Raw genomic sequence first — 27,049 nt, 5'->3', positions numbered from 1 at the left:
ACACCAACTTCACAATTTTCTACACAAAATAAATCATGTGCTTTACCAACTCAACCATGTGCTACAACAACTTAACAATTTGCTACACAAACCTAACCATGTGCTACAACAACTTAACCATGTGCTAAATAAACTTAACCATTTGCTAAATCAACTTAACCATGGGCTACACAAAATAAACCACGTTCGTCGCAAAATTCATCGGCTACATCAACTACGTCATGTGCTATACCATCTTAAAGTGTAACAATACACAAAAACCTCACCCATTGCTAGAAAACTAGCATGTGTTTTGTACAAGACTTGGCTACAATGCTACCATCCCCAACAGCAAATCATTTCCTCGACTCAGTACTACTCTCTTATTAAACTTCCGACTGCCAAACACCTAACAACTAGCCTCGCTATCACCGTCGATTACTACACAAAATCCCCCTATCGCCTAGGATAGCAATTTCATGTTCCTAAAAAAAAATTCTAAACAATTAAAAAATATTTAAAACGCGATATAATTACCTTCTTAAACTTATTATATGCTAAAATATCGTGCGCTTTCACGCGAGAAATCGACGGTTTTTAATCGCTGTTTCCTTTGGTAGGGCGAGACGTCCAATATTCAACATCCGCCACAATAGCGATCTCGGTCGGAGGCAGCTTAGGAGAAACCTGCTTGAAGAATAGCCGTTTAATTCGCAAGCCGGGCCGAAGGGACAAAAACGTGTAATCAAGGTTTCAAATTTTCCCTCAATCTCCAAACGTCCGTCTTTGTTGCCTTTCGTCTTTTTCGTCGATTGTGATTATAATTTTTATGGAAGAGGGTTTGGGGCGTCTTAGATGAGGTGATAGAGGCCCTAATCCCTGGCCTTCATCCTTCCCCCCCCCCCCCCCCCCCCATACAGGCCTCTTTTTTTTTAAATATTTTTTTAAAATATTTTTTTAAATATTTCTTTTTAAAATTTCAAGTCAGTAGTCGTCTGACGTCTGTCTGTTTCCTAGTAATATCTACAACTACAAATAAATGTTACCGTTAACGTCGTAATCGTAACCATTGCTGCGCTGTGTGTGCCTGTGTGTGTGTCTGTATCTGTGTGTGTGTGTCTGTGTGTGAGTGTGAAATTTTATTCGTTTTAATTAAAGCACAATGTCTGTTTTTTATTTATTTGAGTGTTGTCGCAAACCTTAAACCACCTCTAATGCACTATTCATTGTTATTTTCCATTTGCATTCATCTTCGCTGACAATGCAAGAATATCTATTTCTTAATCTATTTCTTAATCTAATTAGTCTATATGAGTCACCACAATTTAAATTTAAAAAATTACTAAATTCAATAGTAAAAGGGGAGATAACAAGATTAGATACTGGACCGCTCGATCTGGCTAATCGACATGTTTTTCAGGGCTGGTTGGTTTTTGGTGGAGGGTCCGCCGTGGACTGGGATGGAGCAGATGATTGTTCGCGAGGGACGCAAGCTACTTAACCGACGTTGTAGCCAATATTTTTAGTTCTAGTCTATGGGGTTTCTACTTAATTTAACTTTTATTTTTTATTTATGTTATTTTTTTTTTTTTTTTTTTTGTTATTGGCGTTGACAGTGAGAATCAGTATACTCTCTTAAAAGTTGAAAAAAAAAAACCTTTGCAGTCGAAGTCGTATTTGGTTTATTGAGTTCAACAATTATCGAAAAATTAATATCTTTAAAAAATCTATCAAATATTCTCATGGGTGACCCAATAAGAGACAATAAATTTGCGTCTAGCAACTTATACGATTAGCTTCTTCATTGCGTCATATTATTATTATGTAAGGAGTACTTTATATTTCTTTTTATTAGGCCACCATTTAACGCTGGATTGAAATTCCGGTTTTTAAAGCAATAAAAAAAAACATCGTGGGGGAAAGTTGGATCGCGTTATCTCCCTTTGATTAACCCTGCACGTGAATAGAACCCGTAAACTACTAAAGTTGTGCAAACAGTGCCGGGGAAGGGGACGCTACTCGACGCTGCAGTCCCGGATCCCGGGGGTGGGGGGTTTGTTTGTAAATCGCCACCTTAAGAGACGGTCGAGACAATATGGTGTATGGTTTCAGTGGAGCCACCATTCATAAATTTCAATGAATGGGGGGTTGAGTGTATACGGGGTTCTGCGTACCTCGACCCAAGGTACATACGTTGTACAGGGGTTCTCAAGTTGTGTGAGTGTGTGGGGGCCTGTGTGAATGGTGGCCTGTTGGGGTAATGTTTACCCAAGCTTTGTGATGGTGAATCATTAGTGTGTTAAATGTTTTTTTTCAAGCGACGCGGCGGGTGTTTGATTGGACACCCTGAGTCACGTGGGTGAGTTTTTTTTTTAGCTCCAATAATATGGGTCACGTGAGGGATCCGAATGCAATCTTTTGGCGGTATATTTTTTGTTTAGAAACGAGTGACCTAGGTAAATTGCGCTAATAATCAATACTACTTTGCTAAATAATACTACACCATTGCAATTCATTAAGTAATCAGTTCACCAATGTATTGAAAAGAAAATTGCTTTTACATTCTGGATTTTGATATTGAATATTAAATAAAATAGAATCTCTCTGTTTTTTAAGAACGTTTTTTTTTTTATTTAAAATTTCAATTTCTCTTTCTTTTGTCGAGAGATTAGAGTATACAAATAGAGGATTTAAACTCGTCTATTAATTCATACAACGGGGCATTTCAGTGCGGCGGGCAAAAGATGAAAATCTATCAGCCGTTTGGTACTGTAGAACCAACATTCACGCTATCCACTAAAATGTTGTATTCAATTTCAATCATCTATGCCTGGTTCTTCTTGTTCTTTGTTCTAACTTGTAATGTTGGAAGAGATTTCCTCAAACACAGCCTTTTATGCGCCATATAGACCTTTGACTCCTATTTTAACTCGCTAATCTTTTCCTGATTTGCTTCCGCAGCATTTATCCAAACTGAAATTACACATAGGCCCACAAGGAAGTCTGTTACATATTGAATAATGAATAGTTTCGTGTACTGGGCACATGGGATGGAACATGGGGGAACTTTACATGTTAGTTAGTTCGTGACGAATCGGCCTGTGAATCACAGATCGCTAACGTCGCAGTTAGCTTGAGCCAATCAGATTGATCGATACAATAGGTCACGTGACTGTTTGACCAATCCGATTGTTCGTTGATTGTAGGTTGTGATTGACACAAGAACGACGGCATACATTGTGGTCGGGGCTATTGTCGGTTGACGTGCGTCACTGACTCTCCCGGGGTTCAGCTGGTGTGACGCGTGGGTCGTCGAGTGGGGGGGGGGGGGGGTTAGACGTTTGAACATGACCGGAGAGTCCCACTCTGTAACTTCCGGTAAAAGTTCAATGTACTCCATCGCCAATTATTTTAGCGTTATCGACAAGATGTAGAGTGGGGACAATTTTATTTCTCATTGACACCCTAGAACCTCAGCATTGACCCCTAACCTCATTGACCCTTAGTTCCTCAGCATTGACCCCTAACCTCATTGACCCCCTAGAACCTCAGCATTGACCTCTAACCTCATTGACCCCTAGAACCTTAGCATTGGACCCCCTACCTCATTGACCCCTAGAACCTCAACATTAAACCTTACACTTATAAACTCTCACTAGTTTAAAATCTTAGCTCTAATTCCTTAAACTTATAGACTCCAAGAACCTCAGTATATAACCCCTAACCTCATTGTCACCCTAAATCTCAGCACAAAACCCCCTATCGTTATATAATCCCATTGCTAATTATCCCCCCCCTCCTCTACGAATACGTGAATCCAGTTTAAAAACATTAACATCAAATTAAGAAATAAAATTTATTTGGCAATATCGGCATTATTTCCCCTTTTCCAAAAACCTTTTTATCACTAGCCGACCTATTATATTCATGTGTAGCTTGAAATATATCAAATATTAAATACTTATTTTACTGTTAGAAATCATAAATTTTGTCCCCTTCCACCCACTCATGTTATGTACACCCCCATCCCACCCAGAAAGGATTCCTGAAAGAAACTCGGATCACGACCAACATCACACTGTGTTTTATCCTGCAACGAAGACCATCTTGTCTAGACAATTCCAGAGTTTCTTCCAGGTATCTCTTCGGGGAGGGGGGGGGGGGGCTTAGTCTCCCCCCCACCCCGAATAAAGTCTACCGCCCCCCCCCCCCCCCGGAAATTTCAAGTGCCCCCCCCCCCCCCCCCCGAGAAAAAAGTCTGGAAGAAACACTAGACAATACCTTCTAGTCTTCCTCCAAACTTGTCCCAAATTCTTGATCAATCTCGACCCTACGCTCGCTCTCTGAAACTGAAGAACATACGAGAACATCGACAAAGAATTTTTTTTTTCAAATACTGAATTTAAAAAAAATGTCTTAGAATTTACGGTTATTAATATTACTGTGTGATAAACGCCTCACCAAGGGGAACTACTTAACTGTAATTCGAGCAAGAAGTGATAGTCTTTCTATTTACCTCCCCTTATCCACTGCCCTTATCCACTGCCCTTGTCCTTTACCCCCCAGTCCACGACAGCGCTACACAGCGTCACGTTTGTTGAGCGCGTGAAAACACGCGTCGATCAACATGCGCGGGGACACTGGTGTCGGCTGACCTCCCCTCCCCCAGCCTCGATCTGACTTCAGCCGTCTCGCCTTTCGTCTCTCGCGCGGCCCGTCGGCTCGGGCAGGTGACGCCGACACCGGATGAAAGACCTACCCGACCGGGTAACGTGACCCTTGTCACGTTGGTCACACAGCAGACGACCACACTGACCGGTCGGTCAAATAGACCAATAGACCAAACTTGGGGTTTGATTCTGGTATAAACACCAGCAAGACAATGCAGTATCAAATCGTGATTTTCTTTTTCCTCTTCTGTTATTGCTCTAAAGGTCAGGGATTCCGGGTAGGGTCTTAGTTTGAGTCAGGGATACGGCTAAGGGTATGGCTAGAGTCAGGATTATTATGGTTAGGATTAGGGCTATTGTTAAAACTACGGTAGCCATATTAGCATGATAAAAAAAAGGCTTGATTTCGCCGTGCTGAAATAAGATGTAGTTCTGACTCCTTTAAAAAGCCGCATTTCAAAATTATTTATGATAATATTTTCCGAATTTAAATAAAATAAAACACACAATTTTATTTTACACTCATCGACATAGGTTCCATAGCTATTTCAATATATGGGCCTTTATTATTTTAAATCTATCTCTCCTGTGCCTTGTGTCCTTCAGCTGTATGTAGATGGGGGACTTAACACATGTGATACATCTGGCTCTTCTCAACTGAGGGCCCAGACCATGCACTTGGATTTTCTAATGCGCAATCATTAAATTGGTCTAAGACTACTGAGCCATTTTATTTTTCTTTCCTTATCGAAGATTTAAAACGTTTGTACTTAGAAAGAGAATTTCGACGAGTAATTTTGAACTTCAAGCACTTTAGTTTCGAACTTTTTTAAAGCATTCCATAGGTTATTATTTTGTGTTTGTAATTAATTAACGCCAATTGGTAATTAACGCTACCAGCGTCCAATTAGCACGTCCAGATTCTGGTCCAGTGTATCCACGTTCAGGAATTAACGGTCCCCTAAGGTCGCGACCCTACCCCCCCCCCGCCCCCCCCCCCCCCCCCCATCAAACATCAACTCATTAACGGGTCATTTACCGTGACCAGGTCCACACGGGTTCAACGAGTCGACCAGGCGAGTCACGTGACCGACGAGCGTTCCCCGCGGACAATGGCCGCGGCGTGAAACGTGAGACGGACTGGCGGGGAAAGAAGGGGCGGTAAGTTTGAGCGAGATGTTAAAAATTATAGTTATCTCCCCTGTCTTGGTCACTTTAATATATAATATAAATGGGATGCGCGGAGTTGATGCCCTTATCAATGACAGTAGAATCTAGGGAACCTTTACGAGGAGTCCGTTTTTTTCAAAACCTTGTGAAAAAAGAATTCATATTCATGGATGTTCATTTTTTTTATTGCAATCCAGAAGAAGAAACCCAATATTCAAAGTGCCGAAAAAAAAAAAACAGCGCTTCTGTTCTATTATTGGTTGAAAAGTCTCGAGTTCGGATCCCGGCCCAGACTAGAGTCTGTAGTATATGCGTACCTGACACACATTAGGGAAAACTAAAATGGCAGGGTACATACTTTTGAACACTATCTCTTTATATGCCGATCTCATTGCAACAGATGAACTCTACTTCTTCTGCCTCATGTGTCTTCGGCACTAACGAAAAAAAATAATTATGTATACATTTCGTATAGCCGAACACTGAGCTTAATTATTTCCTACCTTAGCCATTTTTTTCTAACTTTATGGCATGCTAGAAATGAGCTATGTAAGTTTATATTATATTTGTCACAAGGTTTGCAAAATATTATAAGTATATTTTTTTTATAAATGTAAGAAAGAAACACCTCATGTGTCCCTGAAATCTCTCCCTGATCACCGCCCACTTAAGGTGAACCCAGTTGCTTCCCCTTGTTTGCCTACATTGAACGCTCAGTTGAGACCCCCCCCCCCCCCCCCCCTTCAGCCCAACTTTTTACCTTTCTTGTCTCCCCGAATCAACACTGCGTCACCGTACCTTCGGGTTTTTCCGATGGCCTTGTTCGCTCTACGCCTTTGCTGTTGGACATTTTCGGGAATTTCCGTTCGTGTGAAATTTTTTTAAATTTTATTTTTAATCCATGCTGACAGACCTGAGTAAGCTGTTACCTGATGAAACATCCCGTACTTGTTTTGTCTCACTTAAGAATATCTTGTCTCTGCCTTGTATGATAATACAGACACAACATGTCTGTTATTTGGAGAAAAAAAAATTGTGTGGTTTAAATTATGTGTGTGATTTATGTCAGCGTATTTCGAGACTGGTTAAATCGATTTTGGTGCATTGAATGATGGAATCATGATACTGACAAGATGGTTTAGGGTTAGGGTTAATTACGTTAGCGTACTGGACCTGTACTTTTGATGGTAGCCCACCGAACGTATCGAACCAGTTTGAGCTTGATAACTACAATGGCAGTGACCATAACCGTAATCTATATCATATCCATGATTCCTGTCTTACCTTGGTGCTAATCCAAGACACATTACCGCCTTGTCTTAGTTAACTTTGTAAATTATAAAGTAACTTTTGAAATTGTAATGGCTAAATTAGCGTCATAATTAACATTGGATAATAAAAAGTCCCGTCATAAAGAAGTATGGGTACTAAAAAGTCACATGATAAAAAGAATTGGTACTAAAAAGTCCCATGATAAAAAGAATTGGTACTAAAAAGTCTCATGATAAAAAACAATTGGTACTAAAAAGTCCCACGATAAAAAAGAATTGGTACTAAAAAGTACCGTTATAAATAACCGTGACCAAAGTCCGTCGTTAATGAAAACAGCTACTATGGAGTATTGCCCCGAGACCATAAATATGTAAAAAAAAAATCTTTGTTCCTAATCATCGATTTTTCCCTATTCTAATCCGATTTTCACTTTTTTACTCGCTGTTCGTCGCCGTTGAACCGTCGAGGTCAAAAGGTCACAGCTTTTTTTTTTCTTTTCTAGGTCCAGGTGTGTGCAGGAATCGATACCTTTCAAACGGGGGGAATATTTTTTATGATGGGGATGGGGGGGGGGGGGGGGGGGGAGGCGAGCGCGGGTTGTTGACCTCAATGAGTAATACATTGTGTAAAGAGTGTGGGGGTAAGGAGAAGTGAGAGGGGGGGGTTATAGGGAAGTTGATCTCACAGTCAGCTGTGTGAGCAATACACTTTAAAACTTGGTATCATCTTCTTGACTGAATATGGGATGCGTAAGAATGTATTATTGTGTGACTGAATTTTGTTGTGACTTCATAATATATCCCATCTTGATAAAAATAACGCTGTATAACCTAAGTCATCGTTTGTATCACGCGAAAAATAGTTACCCCCACCAGGTATTTCGCCCTTAACAAATCACTGCAACTATACAATAAAATAAACCGGGCGTGATCTCCCCTAAACTTTCTCGAATATTCTTACATGAAACAACAGGGGATGGCAACTCAGGATATAGACATGATTTTTAATCCATTTTAAATACTAAACTTTTTAAAATAGAATAAAATCTCATAGAAAAAAGAATTACACACCAAATGAACGCCCAATAAAATTTGCACAATAGAGCGGAATATTATTAGTACTTTCTAAATTCACATGCGTTTTTTTTGAGAAATCGGAAATAGCGAAAATTACTAATTCCGGTCAACGGAAATTACTCGAAATTCGACAAAAGGCAGAGAATTAGATATTTTACTTACATGTGAAATTTTATTTATCTATCTGAAATAGTACTCAAGTTATAGGCTTTTGAAAGTAGCAAAAAGTTCCAGTCCCGGTTATCGGAAATCGCTCAAAAGTTTATACGGATCTACGATTTTGATATAATACTTATATATAAAATGTTATCAACGTAACTGTCACGGTAATCAAGTCATCGTGTTTACACACACACACACTCACACACATACACACACAAACACACACGCAGACATACGGACAAGATTGCAAAACTATGTTTTTCCGACTCAGAGAGCTGTAAAATGTCGAGATTTGCAAAAATCTCCAATTTTTTTTGTTTGCAAAATTACAAGACTTTCTCTATACTTCTTATATACGAGAAAATAAAAATCAAAGCTAAATAGTCTAAGGGAAGCAACTGTAATAATACTTGTACGTGACGAAAGGGAAATAATAAAAATAACGTAATCTAGTTTTTGTAGTTGTTAATGGTGTAAAATAACGCTAATTAAAAAACATTTATTTGTAAAATGTACAAAATCTTTCTGCATTTACTTACGATTATTTTTTTTTATTACTCTATCTATTGTTTCCGTTTAATTTATTAAATAATTGTATAATTCAACTTGTTTAAACTTTTTTCGTTAATGATAAAACATATTTCAAATACTGAGGTGTGTGCAAAAAATATGATTTGATCTTTTTATTGACTTTGATCTGTTAAGTTCTAAAATAAAAATAAAATTCGATGTAGCGTAGGATCTATCTACTTGTATCTACTACGAAAAATGAAAAAGAGAATGAAAATAAATCATAAAAAACGTTCTAATGACATGCTTTTAAATAATTATGGTCTAAAAATGAAAAAAAAATTAAAGTATGTAATTATGTAATACTCTTTAAATAACTACATAATTATATATAATTAAAATATTTTTTTTTCTTAGTAGATAGTTATATAAAACTGTTTAGGAATTTTTTTTCAATGTACCATTGTATAGTTGTATAATTTTTGTGTTATTGATTGAGATAAGTTTGATTCTCACACACTTCTTAATTACCCCCCCCCCCCTCGGTCCTCAAACCCTTCCCCAATACGTTACCCAAAGCGTCCTCTAACACGCGTCAATTCATTTGGTTATCCAGACATTTTGTCACTCTAAAGTCCAAAATTTTTGTACTGCTTGTGTTGTTGTCTAGTCTGTAGCCACTATGTTCTGCGCTGACGAAGACCTTGGGCAGAAACGTCCACAGTACATGTGATTACCTTGGGATGATATTAACAGTATTTGCTTTTATCATTACTATTTTTATACACCTCACTGCAATTCTCATTTCCAATTAATTAACCTCCATTTACCATTTCATATTAATTCACTTTCAAGTACATTCCAATTAATTAACCTCCATCTTCCAATACATTGGCCTCCATCTTCCAATAAATTGACCCCCATCTTCCAATTCATTAACCTCCATCTTCCAATTAATTAACCTCCATCTTCCAATTAATTAACCTCCTTCCAATTAATTAACCCCCATCTTCCAATTAATTAACCTCCTTCCAACTAATTAACCTCCACCTTCCATTTAATTAACCTCCACCTTCCAATTCATTAACCTCCATCTTCCAATTCATTAACCTCCATCTTCCAATTAATTAACCTCCATCTTCCAATTAATTAACCTCCATCTTCCAATTAATTAACCTCCATCTTCCAATTAATTAACCTCCACCTTCCAATTCATTAACCTCCATCTTCCAATTCATTAACCGCCAGCTTCCAATTCATTAACCCCCATCTTCCAATTCATTAACCTCTATTTTCCAATTCATTAACCTCCACCTTCCATTCAATTAACTTCTATCTTCCAATTAATTAACCCCCATCTTCCAATTAATTAACCTCCATCTTCCAATTCATTAACCCCCATCTTCCAATTAATTAGCCTCCATCTTCCAATTCATTAACCTCCATCTTCCAATCAATTAACCTCCATCTTCCAATTAATTAACCTCCATCTTCCAATTAATTAACCCCCATCTTCCAATTAATTAACCTCCATCTTCCAATTTATTAACCCCCATCTTCCAATTCATTAACCGCCATCTTCCAATCAATTAACCCCCACCTTCCAATTCATTAACCTCCATCTCCATTTAATTAACCCCCATCTTCCAATCAATTAACCTCCATCTTCCAATTCATTAACCTCCATCTCCATTTAATTAACCCCCATCTTCCAATTAATTAACCTCCATCTTCCAATTAATTAGCCTCCATTTTCCAATTCATTAACCTCCATCTTCCAATCAATTAACCTCCAGCTTCCAATCAATTAGCCTCCATCTTCATTTAATTAACCCCCATCTTCCAATCAATTAACCTCCATCTTCCAATTAATTAACCTCCTTCCAACTAATTAACCTCCACCTTCCATTTAATTAACCTCCACCTTCCAATTCATTAACCTCTATCTACCAATTAATTAACCCCCATCTTCCAATTAATTAACCCCCATCTTCCAATCAATTAACCTCCATCTATTTTTGTCCCAGATTCCGGAAGTGTCTGAAGGCGTCTGGCTCCCCCCTGGCCCAGCTGATCGGGAAAATCTTCTTCAACGTCGTGGGCCCCCAGTGCTTCAAGTTCACCCACGAGACCGCCTGCACCCAGCGGTTCTGGTGGGGAGGGTGCAAGGAGTGGGGCACCACCAAGGTCGCCTACCTGAAGCAGCAGCGGAGGTTTAAGTAACTGACCAGAGGCTGACCGGTTGTTGACCAGAGGCTGACCGGTTGTTGACTAGAGGTTGACCGGTTGTTGACTAGAGGCTGACCGGTTGTTGACTAGAGGCTGACCGGTTACTGTCCAGAGGCTGACCGGTTGTTGACCAGATGCTGACCGGTTGTTGACTAGAGGCTGACCGATTGCTGTCCAGAGGCTGACCGGTTGTTGACCAGATGCTGACCGGTTGTTGACTAGAGGCTGACCGATTGCTGTCCAGAGGCTGACCGGTTGGTGACCCAGAGCCGATCAGTATCTGTCCATGTACAAAGTAATCTGTATCAGCAAGGCCAGAACTTGATCAGTATCTCGCCATTGAAAACCTAATACACATGCTTGGCCATAATATAACTGGCCAACAGCTGACCAGTATCTGGCCAAAGAAAAACGTCCAATGACAACCTGGCAAACACTTCAGCAGTACCTGACGATAATAAAACTGGCCACCAACAGCTGACCAGTATTTGAACAACCAACGTCGACTTTCTCACACGGTGAACGGAATCGTAGGAGCGGATACCGGAACTACACCCGTTTTCAGTGAATGGTCAAGTTGGTAGAGCGTGAGATTAGGTTCTCATGTGTGTAGCCGGTGGTTCAAACCCCACTTCTAGTTTGGGTTGGGTTCAATAAAACTGGGAATGCTGAACGTATCTAGGTGACGCATTAGGACAACGGCGTCACCACTGGTCTAGTCGGAGCGTCATGATTGGTCAGAAAGCGGCGTCAGATTAATTTTTAAAAAAAAGACATTTTTACATTACGTCACAGCTACACGTTGCAAATCTGCACACGATGTTTTAAAATCCGATTAACTCTGGTCATGTGACTCAGCTGAACTCGGGTCATGTGACTCAGACCCCGTTGTGTACATACATCTGCCCTCGATAACCTTGACCTTACAATCATCTCACACTTGACTCGTAACACGTGTTGTTCTAAATTTAGCCATTTTTTACACACCTGTCTCTTGCCCTACATTGGTAAACAAACATTCCACACTCTATGGCGTCACGACACACGCGTCGGGTCGAGTGTCTTAATGTGTCTTGCTTGTAGTCGTGTGTCGTCACGTGTCTCATAATAACCATCAATTGTATTATACTTTATAATTATGTCTATATATAAAGATATTATTGTATAGTAAAAATGGCTTTTAACTAGCCGCATGTAGCATAAGTCGTGTGTATTTCGTGTAGCTATACAGTTGTAAGAAAGGGTTGATTAAGGATCTCATAATTAAAGAAAGGTGCTTAAAATATCATCGACTAAACCATAGTAATATCAGTGCTATGTTTTTTTTTTTAAATAAAACAGTAACAGGAGGAAGGGGGGGGGGGGGGGAAGTAAATGAAAAATACATTTAAATTATTACTGTAAAGTATTTCCAGACATTGCAAGGGCGGTTATCGGGCAAAATGTAGTTATATATCAGTTACTGGCCTTACGTTGTAAATAATTAAGCATGTCAATTTACTGCTGCTAGTTAGCATTTTTTGTAATAATTATATACTCCACATGACGTCATAGCGATACCACGGGACAATTGTTTTATTAGTTTAAATATTTTAATGATTCGTTACATGTTCTAAGTATATCCTTGCATAAATTATTTACACGTCATGGAGGTAAGGACGTCACATGTTTGACGTCTAGTATTTTCTTGTGTTTTTACAATTTTCTGTTAAATTATATTGACGTCATTCAGTGAATTTTAATACATATTGTATTTACAACTTTAGATCTGAGTATTTCGTGTTGTCTGTAGTCATATATGTATGGTTATGTGTATCAATAGCTATATGGCTTTATATAGCCTTAGATAGATTTCCATTTGTAGCCATTGCTGTATAGCTGCATGAATTTAACGATGTAAGTTTGTGGTTTCAGGATGGTTTTGAACTGCATGAACCTATAGCTGTATGGCTGCATATAATTTTAGCTGTTTGATTTCGGAAACGAGTACTTGTTTGAATTTTTGTAACTATAGCTTTATGGCTGTGTGTAAATGTGTGTAAACATAGCTTTATGGTTGTCATAGTGAGGAAAACAACAAATTACTTGTTATCCTGCAGTGGAATGCAGAGGGAGTTCATAAAAAAAAGGAAGCCTTAAAAATATTCCTACATGAAAATAAAGTAGACGTTGCTTGTATTCAAGAAACTCACCTCAACAACAATCTTCGCTTCTCTATTAGAGGATACACCTGCATAAGGCAGGACAGGGAAAACAGACCTAAAGGAGGTATCCTCATTCTCATAAAAAATGACATTCCAACAACAGATATCGTTATACCAAACTCAACAGCATCTGAGATAATGGGCACCAAACTCATACTTGCAGAAGGTAACCTAAATATCTTCAATTGCTACTGTCCTCCTGATAAGGACCTGGAACTGGACCGCATCTCCCTGCCAAACAGCGAAGAGTGCCTGGTTGTGGGAGACATGAACAGCCACTCCCAGAGCTGGGGTTACCCTGACCTCAATGCTAAAGGAGAGGAAATTGAAGAATGGCAAGCAGAAAATAGGCTCATCCTTCTAAATAAACCTGATGACAAACCAACTTTTTACTCAAGGTCTTGGTTAACCACGTCTACCCCCGACCTAGCTTTTGCTACTAATGGCATATCCAAAAAATGCAAAAGAGAAGTTGCAGATCAACTAGCCACTAGCGACCACCGACCAATCCTGATCCAGATAGAAACATCAAACAGGCCAATTGAAGCCTACCCCCGCCCTAGATGGAACTACAAAAAAGCTAATTGGGAGCTCTTCTCTTCCCTCACAGACTCCTACACAAGACCAATCAACTGTAAAACCAAACAGGTGAACAAGTCATACACAGCCTTCTCAAAAGCAGTTCTGTTAGCAGCCAAAAAATCTATTCCAAGGGGAGCAAGGAAAAATTATATCCCAAACTGGACTCCAGACCTCCAGATACTCCATGACGAGACAATTGATGCTAGAAACATTGTTGAAGAAAATCCCACTGTAGAAAATAACATAAAATTAAAATCAGCAAACGCAGTTTTTAGAAAAAAGTATCTAACTGCATTGAGGAAAAGCTGGCAAGAAAAAACAGAACACCTCAATGTAGATAGAGATGGTCATAAACTATGGAGTATTGCAAAAAGGCTAAACCAAGAAGAAAACAGAGCTACTCCCATAGTCATCGACATTGAAAACAGGACCAAAACAGAAAAGGATGCAGCAAAAGAATTTATAACCCACTTCAGCAAAGTGGGACAAATAAATATCAGCCACCAAAGAGTAGAAGAGGTTACAAATCAAACTGAAGTTAAAGAAAAACTACAGAAAGTCTCTCCCCCCTCCTCCACTGGAATGGTAGCTCGAATTAGCAAGAAGGAGCTCGGAGAAGCAATGAAGCTCCTCAAACTTAAGCAAGCTCCAGGCCCTGACAAAATCTCAAATGATATGCTCATGCACCTGGGCCCCAATGCTAAGAAAAAACTGCTCCAAATATTTAATGCAAGCTGGAAATCTGGGAAAATCCCAAATATTTGGAAAAAAGCAATCATGATACCTGTTCTAAAAATAGGAAAACCCAGGAACAAAGTCGATAGCTATCGCCCAATAAGTTTAACAAGCTGCGTTTGTAAACTGATGGAAAGAGTAGTAAACAACTGACTGACCTGGTTTCTAGAATCGAACAATCTACTAGCGGACGAACAGGCAGGCTTCAGGAAGTGCAGATCTACTGAAGACCAAATCACCTTCATTTCTCAGGAAATAGAAGATGGCTTTCAAGAAAAAAAAACAACCTCAATAGTGTGGGTCGACTTTGAAAAAGCCTTTGACAAGGTTTGGGAGCAAGGCTTAATTCTAAAGCTAATAAACCATCAAGTATCTCATAACATGCTAAATTGGATAAAAGGTTACCTAAGCAACCGAAAAGCATCAGTCTCCATGCAAGGAAAAAGAAGTCACACAGTAACTATAAAAAATGGAGTCCCTCAAGGAGGAGTCTTGTCTCCTACTCTCTTCCTCATTTATATAAATGACTTAAATGAAAACATCCCAAGGAGAGTAAAAAGAAGCATGTTTGCAGACGACCTTTCACTAATCAGCACAGAGGAATATATTGGTACCTCAAAATTTCGTCTTCAAGAAACACTTGACAAGCTCGGCAAATGGACCAAAAACTGGGGCTTATCCATCAATACCAAGAAAACAACTTATTCAATCTTCACCTTATCAACTAAACATCAAAAAATGAAACTTACCCTAGAAAACCAAGAGCTAGAAAAAAATGACAACCCCAAATACCTAGGAGTCACTTTTGACACTCGACTTACCTGGAGAAAACAAATAGAAAACACACAAAGTAATGGGATCAAAAGACTTAATCTAATGAGGAAACTGGCAGGAACAGACTGGGGAGCAAATCACCACATCCTGAAAAAAACCTACACCAGCTATGTGAGACCTACGTTAGAATATGGTGCTTCGGCTTGGGGCTCAGCAGCAAAAACAAATATTAGCAAAATTGACAAAGTTCAGAACATTGGATTGAGAATAATGACAGGAGCCATGAAAACAACACCCATAAAAGCTATGGAGGAAATAGCCGCTCTTAGCTCAATAGAAGAAAGAAGAGAATCAAAAATCCTCACTCAATACACAAAGCTAGAGGCACTGGAAAACCATAACCTAAAACAAAAACTCCAGAAACCCAGTCCATCAACCAGACTACAAAGAACAAGTTTCATCAAAGAAGCAAAGAATCTGAAAAAGAAATATGAAATCGAAAATATCATTCCTGAAGCAATAAAAACTCAAAACCTCTCCCCGCCTTGGATCTCCCACTGTCACTTAACCATTATTGACTCAATAGACACCATAGGAAAAAAATCTGACTACGATCTAGAAGAACTAAAGAAAATAACATATAAGCACATTAAGGATCAGTACCCCAGCAATACCTGGATTAGAGTTTTCACAAATGGCTCAGCTGAAGATGCCACAAAAAACGGCGGGGCTGGCATCCTTATTGAATGGCCAAGCGGAGAAAGCCTGGAAAAGGCAATAGCCACAGGCAGCCTATCCGACAATTTTAGGGCAGAAAAAGAAGCTTTAGAACACGCAGCAAACCTCCTGTCAGAACACCCTGAATCACCGAATAGACAGATTGTATTTCTTACAGATGCCAAATCAGTCCTGCAATCCCTACAAAATCCGGAGTCCTATATTCAAACACTTATGACAGCACTAGAGAGGCTAAAAAATACCTGCAGCAGAATTGTGCTGCAGTGGATCCCGGACCACTGCCAGATCCAGGGTAACGAGATCGCAGACCAGCTGGCAAAAATTGGGGGAAAGAAACCACAACCGGAAATTTCGCTACACCCAAAAGAAATAAAAAAATTAATTAAAAACAAACAAACGCAAATGTGGTCTGTCACACACACTCACTACATTAAAGACGACGGCTATTACAATTTAACACGAAAACAACAATACATAATCTTTCGACTTAGAACAGGCCACAACAGACTAAATCAACACATGCACAAAAAACTGAAGGTTGGGTGTAGCGAAATGTGCCCTTGTGGCAAGGCCCCGGAAAACACGGAGCACGTACTCCAGGAATGTACTCTGTATAGCCAGGCAAGAGGCAGACACTGGCCCCAGCCCACCCCACTCAGGGAAAAATTATATGGGACACCTGACAAACTGGAAACCACAGTCCGGTTTGTCCACGAAGTTGGACTTGTTGTCTGAATCCTCCACCATATTCAAAAATTAAGAACGAAGAAGAAGAAGAAGAAAGTCTGTGAATCTGTTTAATTCAAGCTGTATGGCTGTGTGTAGAATTTATGTAACTATAGATGTATGAATGTGTGTGAATTTCTGTTAATATAGTTGGATGGCTGTGTGTGAATTTGTGTAAATATAGCTTTATGGTTGTGTGTGAATCTGTTTAATTCAAGCTGTATGGCTGTGTGTGAATTTATGTAACTATAGATGTATGAATGTGTGTGAATTTGTGTTAATATAGTTGGATGGCTGTGTGTGAATTTGTGTAAATATAGCTTTATGGTTGTGTGTGAATTTGTGTAATTCATGCTGTATGGCTGTGTAATCTATTAGCTAAATGACTTCTGAAATACGTAAGCCTACCTGTAATACTTTGTGTGACTATAGCTGTATGACTGTATTCTATTAGCTGAATGACCTCAGGAACTTATACATGCATGCCTGTGAAACTATAGCTGTATGGCTGCTGAACCCCTAGCTATATGGCTGTTACATTGTAAACCTGCTAGAAGGTATAACTTGGGCTTGGTCTAGTCCATACTAAAGCATAATGTCAACAAATTTGTTCATGAACTTGTGCTGTCTAGTGTTCATGGTGTTTTAACTGCCCACATCATGAGCAGGAGTGTTGTAAAAAAAAATTCATAATATTTTTATATAATATAATTAAATAAATCCTGGCCAGTTCCTGCATAAAATAAATCTTTGTATATTGAAACATTACACAGCTTTTTTTCTGATTTATTTGGATTGGTAATTAGGATAATTAAGGATCTTTAAAAAAAATGAAATAAAACTTGATACGATCATATAGCCTAAATGCAGTTGATTTCCATTATTTTAAACATTCTTAACACGTTAAAAATGCACAATGGCGCTTTGAATGTAGCGTGAAGTTAATGCGCATGCGCATATGTGACTTGTGTGACGTCAGACAACTTCCGTATCCAACTCTCCGAAACCTCCCAGAATCCTTCGTCAGACTTCAGCCAAGCCTAGAGGCAGCTAAGGAGTTGTTTTTATGGCGTGCTTTTATATATATTCAAATGTCTAGACAATTTGAATAGGTCACAAGTGGCGCTTAATTTTCACCTAAGTACTGTTTGCATTAGTGGCGGGGCTTATCTGAACAAGATCTTTTCAAATTTCAGGAAGATTGTTCACTGTAATCATCAATCGGTTCTAGACAGCTCAACAACAACAACAAAAAGTATATCGCTTTGTTGAATCAGATTTACAAAATCAATAAAGTATTTTAGATCGAAGATAGTTGTTACATAACATTTTTTTAGGCTTTGGAGACTCAAGTCGAGTTCGAAGCGCATAAACAGTCATACTATAACATGACAGGTAAATTTGTCTGGTTTGAAAAGTGACACTTTTGATTACTCATATAACACGACTCATCTACAATTGAGTACTCATCCTACGTTTTTCAGTGTTACTCGACTAAACTTGAGAATATTTTTACTCCACACTTCTTAATTCCATTTGCCCACAAAATAACGTAGTTGAAGTATCTGCTTGAAATTTCAACCTGCTTTTATAGATTCTGGAATAAATAGGCTTTACCGGTAAAATTGTAAATTTAGCTTTGAAAACTTTTAATAAATCTGGCCACCTCGTCGTGTGCGAGGGCGGATGTCGTGGGGAAATCAGCCACACGTCCAAAGAACGCGTGAGGGACTCCGGAAACTGTAAACTCAGTGACCTTGACCCCGGCCTGGCGTAACTTCCGGGCATAGGCCACGCCCCAGTCTTTCAGCGCGTCCAGCTCAGCGTGGATGACAAGGGCGGGGGGAGACGACTCCAGGTTGGCTCTGGCTGACGGGTTGACCCGCGGGTTGCTGGCCGCGCCCTTGATACCCGGGAGAAAAATATCCAACATGGCCTCCATCCCGTGAGTGTTGAACCCTGGAACGTCGCGGAACTCTTCAAACGAGGGCAGGTCGCAGGTGAGGTCAGTGACCGGGTACACCAGCACCTGGAAGGCCACGCCCTGCACGTCATTCAATACACTGCACGTGATCTGCCCGCCTGCGCTGTCCCCGCCCACACCGACCTGGCTATTTTTACACCCGCCTACGACTTCCTTGTTTTCCAAGACCCATTTCGTCACAGCTAGAGCGTCATTGAAGGGTGCCAGTGGATCTTCCTCACAAGGGAGGAGCCGGTACTCAACCACAACAAAAATGGCGCCGGACCTAGAAGACACTGACCTCGCGCATCTGTCATAACTTTTTCTGGTCAGCATGACCAGACCCCCTCCATGGAAGTACACACAAATCACCGGGTCAGCCGGAAGCCGGCAGGGCTTGTACACCGTGACCGGAATTCCGGTTTCGACTTGGGGGCTTGGGATGATGATTTCCGTGATGTCCCCGTCGAAAGGGTCCGCGGGTTCGTCGTCTCGGAGGGCGATGACGGACTGGGCTCGGGCTTCTTCCAAGGTCAAGGTCTGGAAGGGTTTGAGGCCAAGGTCAAGGATACGCTGCGTGGTGGTCAAGGTCTCGGGGTGGATGGTGTACTTGGTGGACCATCTGGCCCAGGCGGATTCGGCGGTTATGGTGGTCATTTGAGGGGAAATCTGGGGGAACAAGATGGTAGATGTTTAAGATTGTGGAGGGATGGTGTAGATTTTATATAGACGAAGGCTGCTAGAATTGTGGAATAAGAGGGCATTGTTGTTGGGTTAAAATTAAAAAACAATAACAAAATAAAACCTCAAATTTTGAAATCAAGAAAAAGTATTAATGCATACTTTACAGCAAAGTATAACGTAACTTGAATCACAGATGTGTATTTTAAAATGTTGCTTATGCAAGAAGACGCCATTCGGAAATAGTTAATTTCTTCAAGCTTAAAGCATCTCAATTAAAAGAAAAAAATACATTAAGTAATTATTTTAGCATTATTTTTTTTTAATTTTGATATAGAATAAGAATTATTGGTTGTCCAGCAAAGTTTTCCGTGCATGGTTAACAGAGTGGTATCCCTTGAAATATATAAATAGTGCTCGGCTTGTGAGAACGAGCGTTAAGATTAGGTGTACTTTAACCTTAACAGCTTCCTTACCTCGCCATCCATCATTTTGCCCCCCCCCCCCGACACACACACACACACATCGCCACTACTACAAGCACTAGTCAAAACAACGGCAAGAACTGTGGGGCTGGCGCAGATCTGGTTACTGGACCACCACAAATAACAACCAGCATTTCTTCCAGGCATCTTTTTTTTTTTTTTTGGGGGGGGGGGGGGGGGGGGGTGGGGGGGTCCGGCCCCCGAAGATAGTCTACAACCACTCCGTGGAAAATGTAGTCCGCCCCCCCCCCCCCCCCCCCACCCACCCACCAAAAAAAATATCAAATGCCTCCTCCCCCACTTACCCGGAGAAAAAAGTCCGAAAGAAACACCGATCGCAACAAACAACACACAGGATATAAAACAATACCACTTCACGTAAATCTACTCACAGTTCATACACAACACAGGATAGAAAGACTATCTGTTTTAACTTTACACAACTCACTCATCACACAGATTAATACACGTAACAACGTAACAAAGATTTAAACACACATAACACAGCTCTACAGACACATACTTACACAGACACACACATAACACTCACTTTTACCGATTAACGACGCATAATTTTAAAAATGACTCATATACCTACACACATATACGGCAATCCAATCAAATACTACGCACACTACCGAATAAAACACATAGACCTACAAACGCACACAAGTAAACCAAATTCTACTCACACAAATCTATATTTATCAATGCCCTCGTTCACTCAATCAGACGTCAAATTCTTACCTTTGACCTGGAGCAGCAGACACAACAGCAGACGATCTGAATTTAAAACAATGTAACACGTCTGGTTGCTGGTAACCTTGACCTAATCACACACGGCCTTGACACGACGGATGCGGGAATAACACACCGGACAAGTGGCAGACCGCATAATGGATGTTTTCTGATAACGGGTCGTCCATATATGCGTCACAGTCCTTGAGAGCACGAGTGTTTCAGGCATTCTCTTCCCCCCCCCCCTATACGCCAACCGCCAGTGTTACGTCATTCACGTGTGCCAAGTTAGCCACAAATAATTGGCTTTAGATTGGCCACAAATATAACTGGCTTTAGGTTAGCCACAAATATAACTGGCATTAGGTTGGCCAGAAATAAAACTGGCTTTAGGATGGCCACAAATATAACTGGCTTTAGGTTGGCCACAAATATAACTGGCTTTAGGATGGCCACAAATATAACTGGCTTTAGGTTGGCCACACATATAACTGGCTTTAGGTTGGCCACAAATATAACTGGCTTTAGGTTGGCCACAAATATAACTGGCTTTAGGTTGGCCACAAATATAACTGGCCTTAGGTTGGCCACAAATATAACTGGCTTTAGGTTGGCCACAAATATAACTGGCTTAAGGTTGGCCACAAATATAACTGGCTTTAGGTTGGCCACAAATATAACTGGCTTAAGGTTGGCCACAAATATAACTGGCTTTAGGTTGGCCACAAATATAACTGGCTTAAGGTTGGCCACAAATATAACTGGCTTTAGGTTGGCCACAAATATAACTGGCTTTAGGTTGGCCACAAATATAACTGGCTTAAGGTTGGCCACAAATATAACTGGCTTTAGGTTGGCCACAAATATAACTGGCTTTAGGTATGCCACAAATATAACTGGCTTTAGGTTGGCCACAAATATAACTGGCTTTAGGTTGGCCACAAATATAACTGGCTTTAGGTTGGCCACAAATATAACTAGCCATAAACGTAGATTAAGACTGTAAGTAGCGGCCAACTGCCATATCATTAAACTTAATTGCAATTAATTAATGCTAAACCATCTCCATCTCCGTGACGAGGACGTGCCTTGTACACACTTGTACAGATTGAAATACGGATGTGGTACGCCGTACAATTGTACACATTGATATGGTTTGGTTTTTTAAATCTTGTTAAAACATTAAATAATACAGACAATCCTGAAACGATATATAAACCATGTGTGTGTGTGTGTGTGTGGGAAGGGGTGGGGGGTGGGGGGAGGGGGAGTGTGATGTCACATTTCTGTAATTTTTAAAAATATTTTTTCCCAGATTGAGTTTAAGCAGTTGTTTTGCTTTTTTTCCCTCACTGTAATAGTTTCAATTATAAAATTAAAATTTAAAATTAAAAAAAAAAATCATTTTAAGCAGGTGGGGGCTAGATTTTAGTTAATATTTGTCAGAGAATTTAGGGGTGGGGTGGGGGGGGGGGAGATTGTCGTCATTTTTAAGGTGGCTAAGTGGTATGTAACCATCTATACTTTTGGTAAGTGGCTATGTAACCAGATATCCATTTGGTTAAGTATATATGTGACACAAAAACGTTATAGCAGATTGGCAGAAGCTTTTGTGAACCATGAAAAAATACTGAGAGAGTGCTAACACTCTCCACAAACACATTGAACTTTGTACCAAAAAAAAGTTACCAATAGAAATAATAAGACTTTCCAATTACGACAATACATTTCAGTGACAAAACATTTTAGTAAAACAAAACACAATATCAATCTAGGAGATTTTTTTTTCAGAATTTTATTTACGGATAACATCTAAGACAATACATTTCTGTGGCTAGAACTGCCACACCCGAGTAAATATTGGAAGAACAGACTGGATACCTGAGTGCTCTTGTGTTCTTAGATACTTCGTCAAGATTGTGAAGATTGTTCATTCTCACACACTTTCAAAATCTCTAAGACGACAATTTACTTAAAATTTATAGAAAAAGTCCTACAATTTGCTAAGATTGTCCTACCATTTGTTAAGATAGTCCTACAATTTGTTAAGACAGTCCTACAATTTGTTAAGACAGTCCTACAATGTGATACAAGGTATTAGTGCCACCACTGCATTATTGGAAGGATGTGACGAATTTGGCGACTTCATCGTGCGCTTTCGCAGACATGGTTGGGTAATCTGCGACCCGGCTGAAGAACCAGTGAGGCACGCCTTCGTAGGTCATCTCCTTGACCTTGACCCCCGCGTCACGCAGCTTCTTGGCAAAGGCCACGCCCCAATCTCTCAGGGGGTCGAGCTCGGCCATGATGACCATAGCAGGGGGAGACGACTGGAGGTTTTTCATGGCGGAGGGGTTGACCCTGGGGTTGGTGGCTGCCCCGGGGATGTGGGGCACGTACAACTTAAACATGGCCTCCATGGTCAGCGTGTTGAACGCTGGGATCTCCTTGAACTCCTGGTGCGAGGGCAGGTTGCAGGTGAGGTCAATGACCGGGTACACCAGCACCTGGAAGGCCACGCCCTGGACGTCGTTGAGCACGCTGCAGGTCAGCTGACCCCCAACGCTGTCCCCGCCCAGGCCGACCTTGCTATTTTTAGACCCGCCGACTTTTTCTTTGTTCTTCATGACCCACTTGGTCACAGCCAAGCAGTCGTCAAAAGGCGCCATCGGGTTCTCGGTGCAGGGAAGCAGACGGTACTCAGGGATGACCATGATGGCCTTGGTTTTCTTGGCCAGGGACTTCATGCAGCAGTCGAAGCTGTTGGTATGGACCATAACCAGACCTCCACCGTGGAAGTAGATAAAAATAATCGGATCAGCCGGACAGTCGCTTGGCTTGTACACCGTGACCGGAATTCCGGTTTTGACTTCCGTGCAGGGAATCATCATCTCCTTGACGGTTCCGTTAAATGGCACCACGTCCTCGCCGTCCCGGCATTCCATGGCGACGTTTTCCCGAGCTTCCTCGAGGGTGGTTTGGTACAGAGGTTTGAGGCCCAGGTCCATGATGCGCTGGGTGCTGGCCAGAGTCTCGGGGTGGATTTTGTATTTCCTGGACCACTGGAGCCAGGCCATCTCGGCGGTTTTTGTAGCTGTCTTCTCCTGGGAATACAAGACACGTTTTATAGACAATAGGGAAATGACAGAATTTATAGTTTATTACAAGATATGTTTTATAGACAATAGAGAAATGGCAGAATTTAGAGTTTATTACAAGACACTGTCTTCTCCTGGAAATACAAGACACGTTTTATAGACAATAGGGAAATGACAGAATTTATAGTTTATTACAAGATATGTTTTATAGACAATAGAGGAATGACAGAATTTATAGTTTATTACAAGACACTGTCTTCTCCTGGGAATACAAGACACGTTTTATAGACAATAGGGAAATGACAGAATTTATAGTTTACTAGCCGTCCCGGCCAGGCCCTGCTCTGGCTTCTGTGAAAAACCTTTCTGTTAAAGACCATTACCTGTGTGTTTAGTAATCATCATAAACCCGGCATTGCCCACCCAAACCACAACCAACCAAAACAACAAAACGCAAACATAACGCTAACACAATTACAAATAAAAACGAAAACAAAAACCTAACAACAAACCCAACCACAACCACAAACACCAATACAAACACAAAGAAAAAACAAACAAAAAAGCAAACGAAAACAAAAACCTAACAACAAACCCAACCACAAACACCAATACCAACAAAAAAAAACAAAAAAAACGAAAAAGCAAACGAAAACAAACCAAATTCAAACGCAAAACCAACCAAAAACACAAATACAAACCCAAAAAAAAAACACAAACAAAAACGAAAAAAGAAAGAACAAAAACGAACCAAATCAAAACGCAACCACTAACGCAAACCCACCTAAACACAAAGAAAACACTAACGCGAACATAAACGCCCGGGGCGGAATCACCTGTTTTAGCTTAATGAACGACTATAGTACCCCAACTTATTCATAGTCTTTTGCACTCACTTAAACGAACGCGCCTGTTTCAATTTGATGAACAATTTTAATACTCCAAGCTTATCCGTAAAATACCTACAACATTTGCACTTGATCAATCCCCGCTAATTATGTAATTATTTTTTTTTTCCAACACCAAAACAAAGTAATTAAAAAGTAAATTATTTTCGACTTATGCAATGGTTTTATAAAGGGAAGTAATTTTGTTTTCCTAATTTATCAAAGGGAAGTAAGTGCTATAGGACTAAATAAAGACATAATTAGAATTTTTGTAAAAGATGATATTTTTTTAAACTTGTGTTTAATGAACATGCCGACAATTATTACTGTAATTTGAAAAATGAAAATGATTTCCCAACACTTTCAATGGTAATTTTTTAGCTCATAAATTTAGACAAATGCGCACGATAATTTTCTAACACTTAAATTCGTACAATTCCAACGACATACAAATGCATTACATACAGAACTGAGCTTTATATATTAGATTACAAGATATGTTTTATAGACAATAGAGAAATGACAGAATTTATAGTTTATTACAAGACACTGTCTTCTCCTGGGAATACAAGACACGTTTTATAGACAATAGGGAAATGACAGAATTTATAGTTTATTACAAGATATGTTTTATAGACAGTAGAGAAAGGACAGAATTTATAGTTTATTACAAGATATGTTTTATAGACAGTAGAGAAAGGACAGAATTTATAGTTTATTACAAGACACGGTCTTCTCCTGTGAATAGAAGACACGTTTAGAAGTCATGAGAGAAATAAGAGAATTTAGTTTATTACAAGATACGTTTTGTAGACACTAGAGAAATGTCAAGTTGTTTACAAGATATGTTTAGAAGACCAGGGAGAAAAGACAGAATTTAGAGTTAATTACAAGACACGTTTTTCTCTAGGGGAATACAATATACATTTTATAATCAATAGATAAATGCGCATTAATTCAAAACGAGACATGTTCAAAAGAAATAAGAGAAAGAGCATGGAGTTTATATATTTGTAAATGCTAAAATATATTTAGAAATCGAATTATTTAAATATTTAGGAACCAAAAACAAACGACCAGCTACAGAAAATGGACCTGCTTCAAAAACAGTTGACTGTATACATAAATAAATGGACCAGCTTTAGAAATAGAATGCCAGCTTCAAAACACGGCTAGTTATCATCTTTAGTCCTGTTGTAGCATGAACTAGCCTCAGCTAACAACTAGCTACTAACACAATGAGGTTTCATAACCACTCGATGTAAGTATAGCGCGCCATAAAACCACATGTATGGTACCATTTCTTCTACGGAGTATCTAAAAATAGACTGCTTAGGCTGTTGACAATTTTATTTTGTGTGAGTAATGAAATACAAATTTCTCTATAGATCGTACAATAACTTTTTAGATAAAAAAAACATTTCAAAACACAACATTTAACAATAAACTATAAAGTTACTATAATTAAATAAGAATTGGCTGAAAAAAGAATTCTTCAAAACTATTTTATGAAATTAGCAATATGTATGTATTTCATATGATTAAAAAAAAAATAACGCTTTTTGTATTGTGGCTAAGACCGAGATCTTTAATTCACCCAGCCTATGTACCAAAGAAACAAACTAGATCCACTCACCATTTTGTTCGATGCTTAGGTTGAGAACAACAGAAATTGTTGACAAACTTTCTCTGTCCGCTGGTCTTTATATACCATAGGTCTGAGATCATTCCTGCGACTCAGCTAAAATTAATCTAATTATGGATTATTGGTTGATTAACTGCAGAGGTGTTGGTTGGTGTTAAAATAGAAGCATATAGGGGTGGGGGTGGGTAGAGGTTTAGTACATGCTGATACGACAGTTATGTATTGAAGGATTGTGTGACATTGGCGTAGTTAGGGTGTAATGGGCGTAGTTAGGGTGTCATGGGGGTAGTTAGGGTGTCATGGGCGTAGTTAGGGTGACATGGGCGTAGTTAGGGTGTCATTGGCGTAGTTAGGGTGACATGGGCGTAGTTAGGGTGGAATAACATGGGAGTGGTTATGCGGCATGGGTGTAATTAAGGTGGTTAAATTTTGTCGGGAGCCCATTTGTGGGGAACATATACGTCGCGAGTCAATACGACGGGAGCCCATTTAACGGGAGCCAATATGTTAGAGATCTTTTATCGGGGCTATTTTGAGTAAAGCTACCCTCTCAGACCTACAGATCTAAAGGGTAGACAAAGTATAGTTCAAATGTTTCTTGAACTTGGCTAATAAATTGTCAGCACCATGCCCAGCAGCCTTTACTTTCCCCAACGTGAGTCAGGTACCCATCAGAGCTGGGTGGACTCAAGGACGTCGCACAGTCCCGTGTCCGAAACGAGATC

The 27,049-nt window shown here is 39.8% G+C and overlaps 2 protein-coding genes across 2 annotated transcripts; both read right to left on the bottom strand.

Moving 5' to 3' along the window:
- Positions 1-17,584: 17,584 nt before the first annotated feature.
- On the bottom strand, positions 17,585-19,455 carry LOC131951901 (ethyl acetate hydrolase-like). The gene has a single exon (XM_059314338.1). It carries the CDS (start codon positions 19,445-19,447, stop codon positions 18,461-18,463), a length of 987 nt encoding a protein of 328 aa, XP_059170321.1. The 5' UTR covers positions 19,448-19,455; the 3' UTR covers positions 17,585-18,460.
- Positions 19,456-22,510: 3,055 nt separating this feature from the next.
- Positions 22,511-26,375, bottom strand: LOC131951916 (ethyl acetate hydrolase). The gene is made up of 2 exons (XM_059314356.1): positions 26,316-26,375; positions 22,511-23,798 (listed from the first exon to the last, which is right to left on the bottom strand). The coding sequence occupies exons 1-2, from the start codon at positions 26,316-26,318 to the stop codon at positions 22,809-22,811; spliced, it is 993 nt and encodes a 330-aa protein (XP_059170339.1). The 5' UTR covers positions 26,319-26,375; the 3' UTR covers positions 22,511-22,808.
- Between the last annotated feature and the right edge of the window lie 674 nt (positions 26,376-27,049).

This window comes from Physella acuta, unplaced genomic scaffold, assembly GCF_028476545.2.
Source record: "Physella acuta isolate Inbredline_101_S28 unplaced genomic scaffold, ASM2847654v3 ptg000837l, whole genome shotgun sequence".
In the NCBI taxonomy this organism is placed as follows: domain Eukaryota; kingdom Metazoa; phylum Mollusca; class Gastropoda; family Physidae; genus Physella; species Physella acuta.
The sequence above is the reverse complement of the archived record's forward strand: the minus strand, read 5'-3'. Positions and strand labels throughout refer to the sequence as shown.

Excerpts from the sequence above, each read along its gene's own strand:
- LOC131951901 (XM_059314338.1), bottom strand. The coding sequence starts at position 19,447 with ATGACCACCATAACCGCCGAATCCGCCTGGGCCAGATGGTCCACCAAG.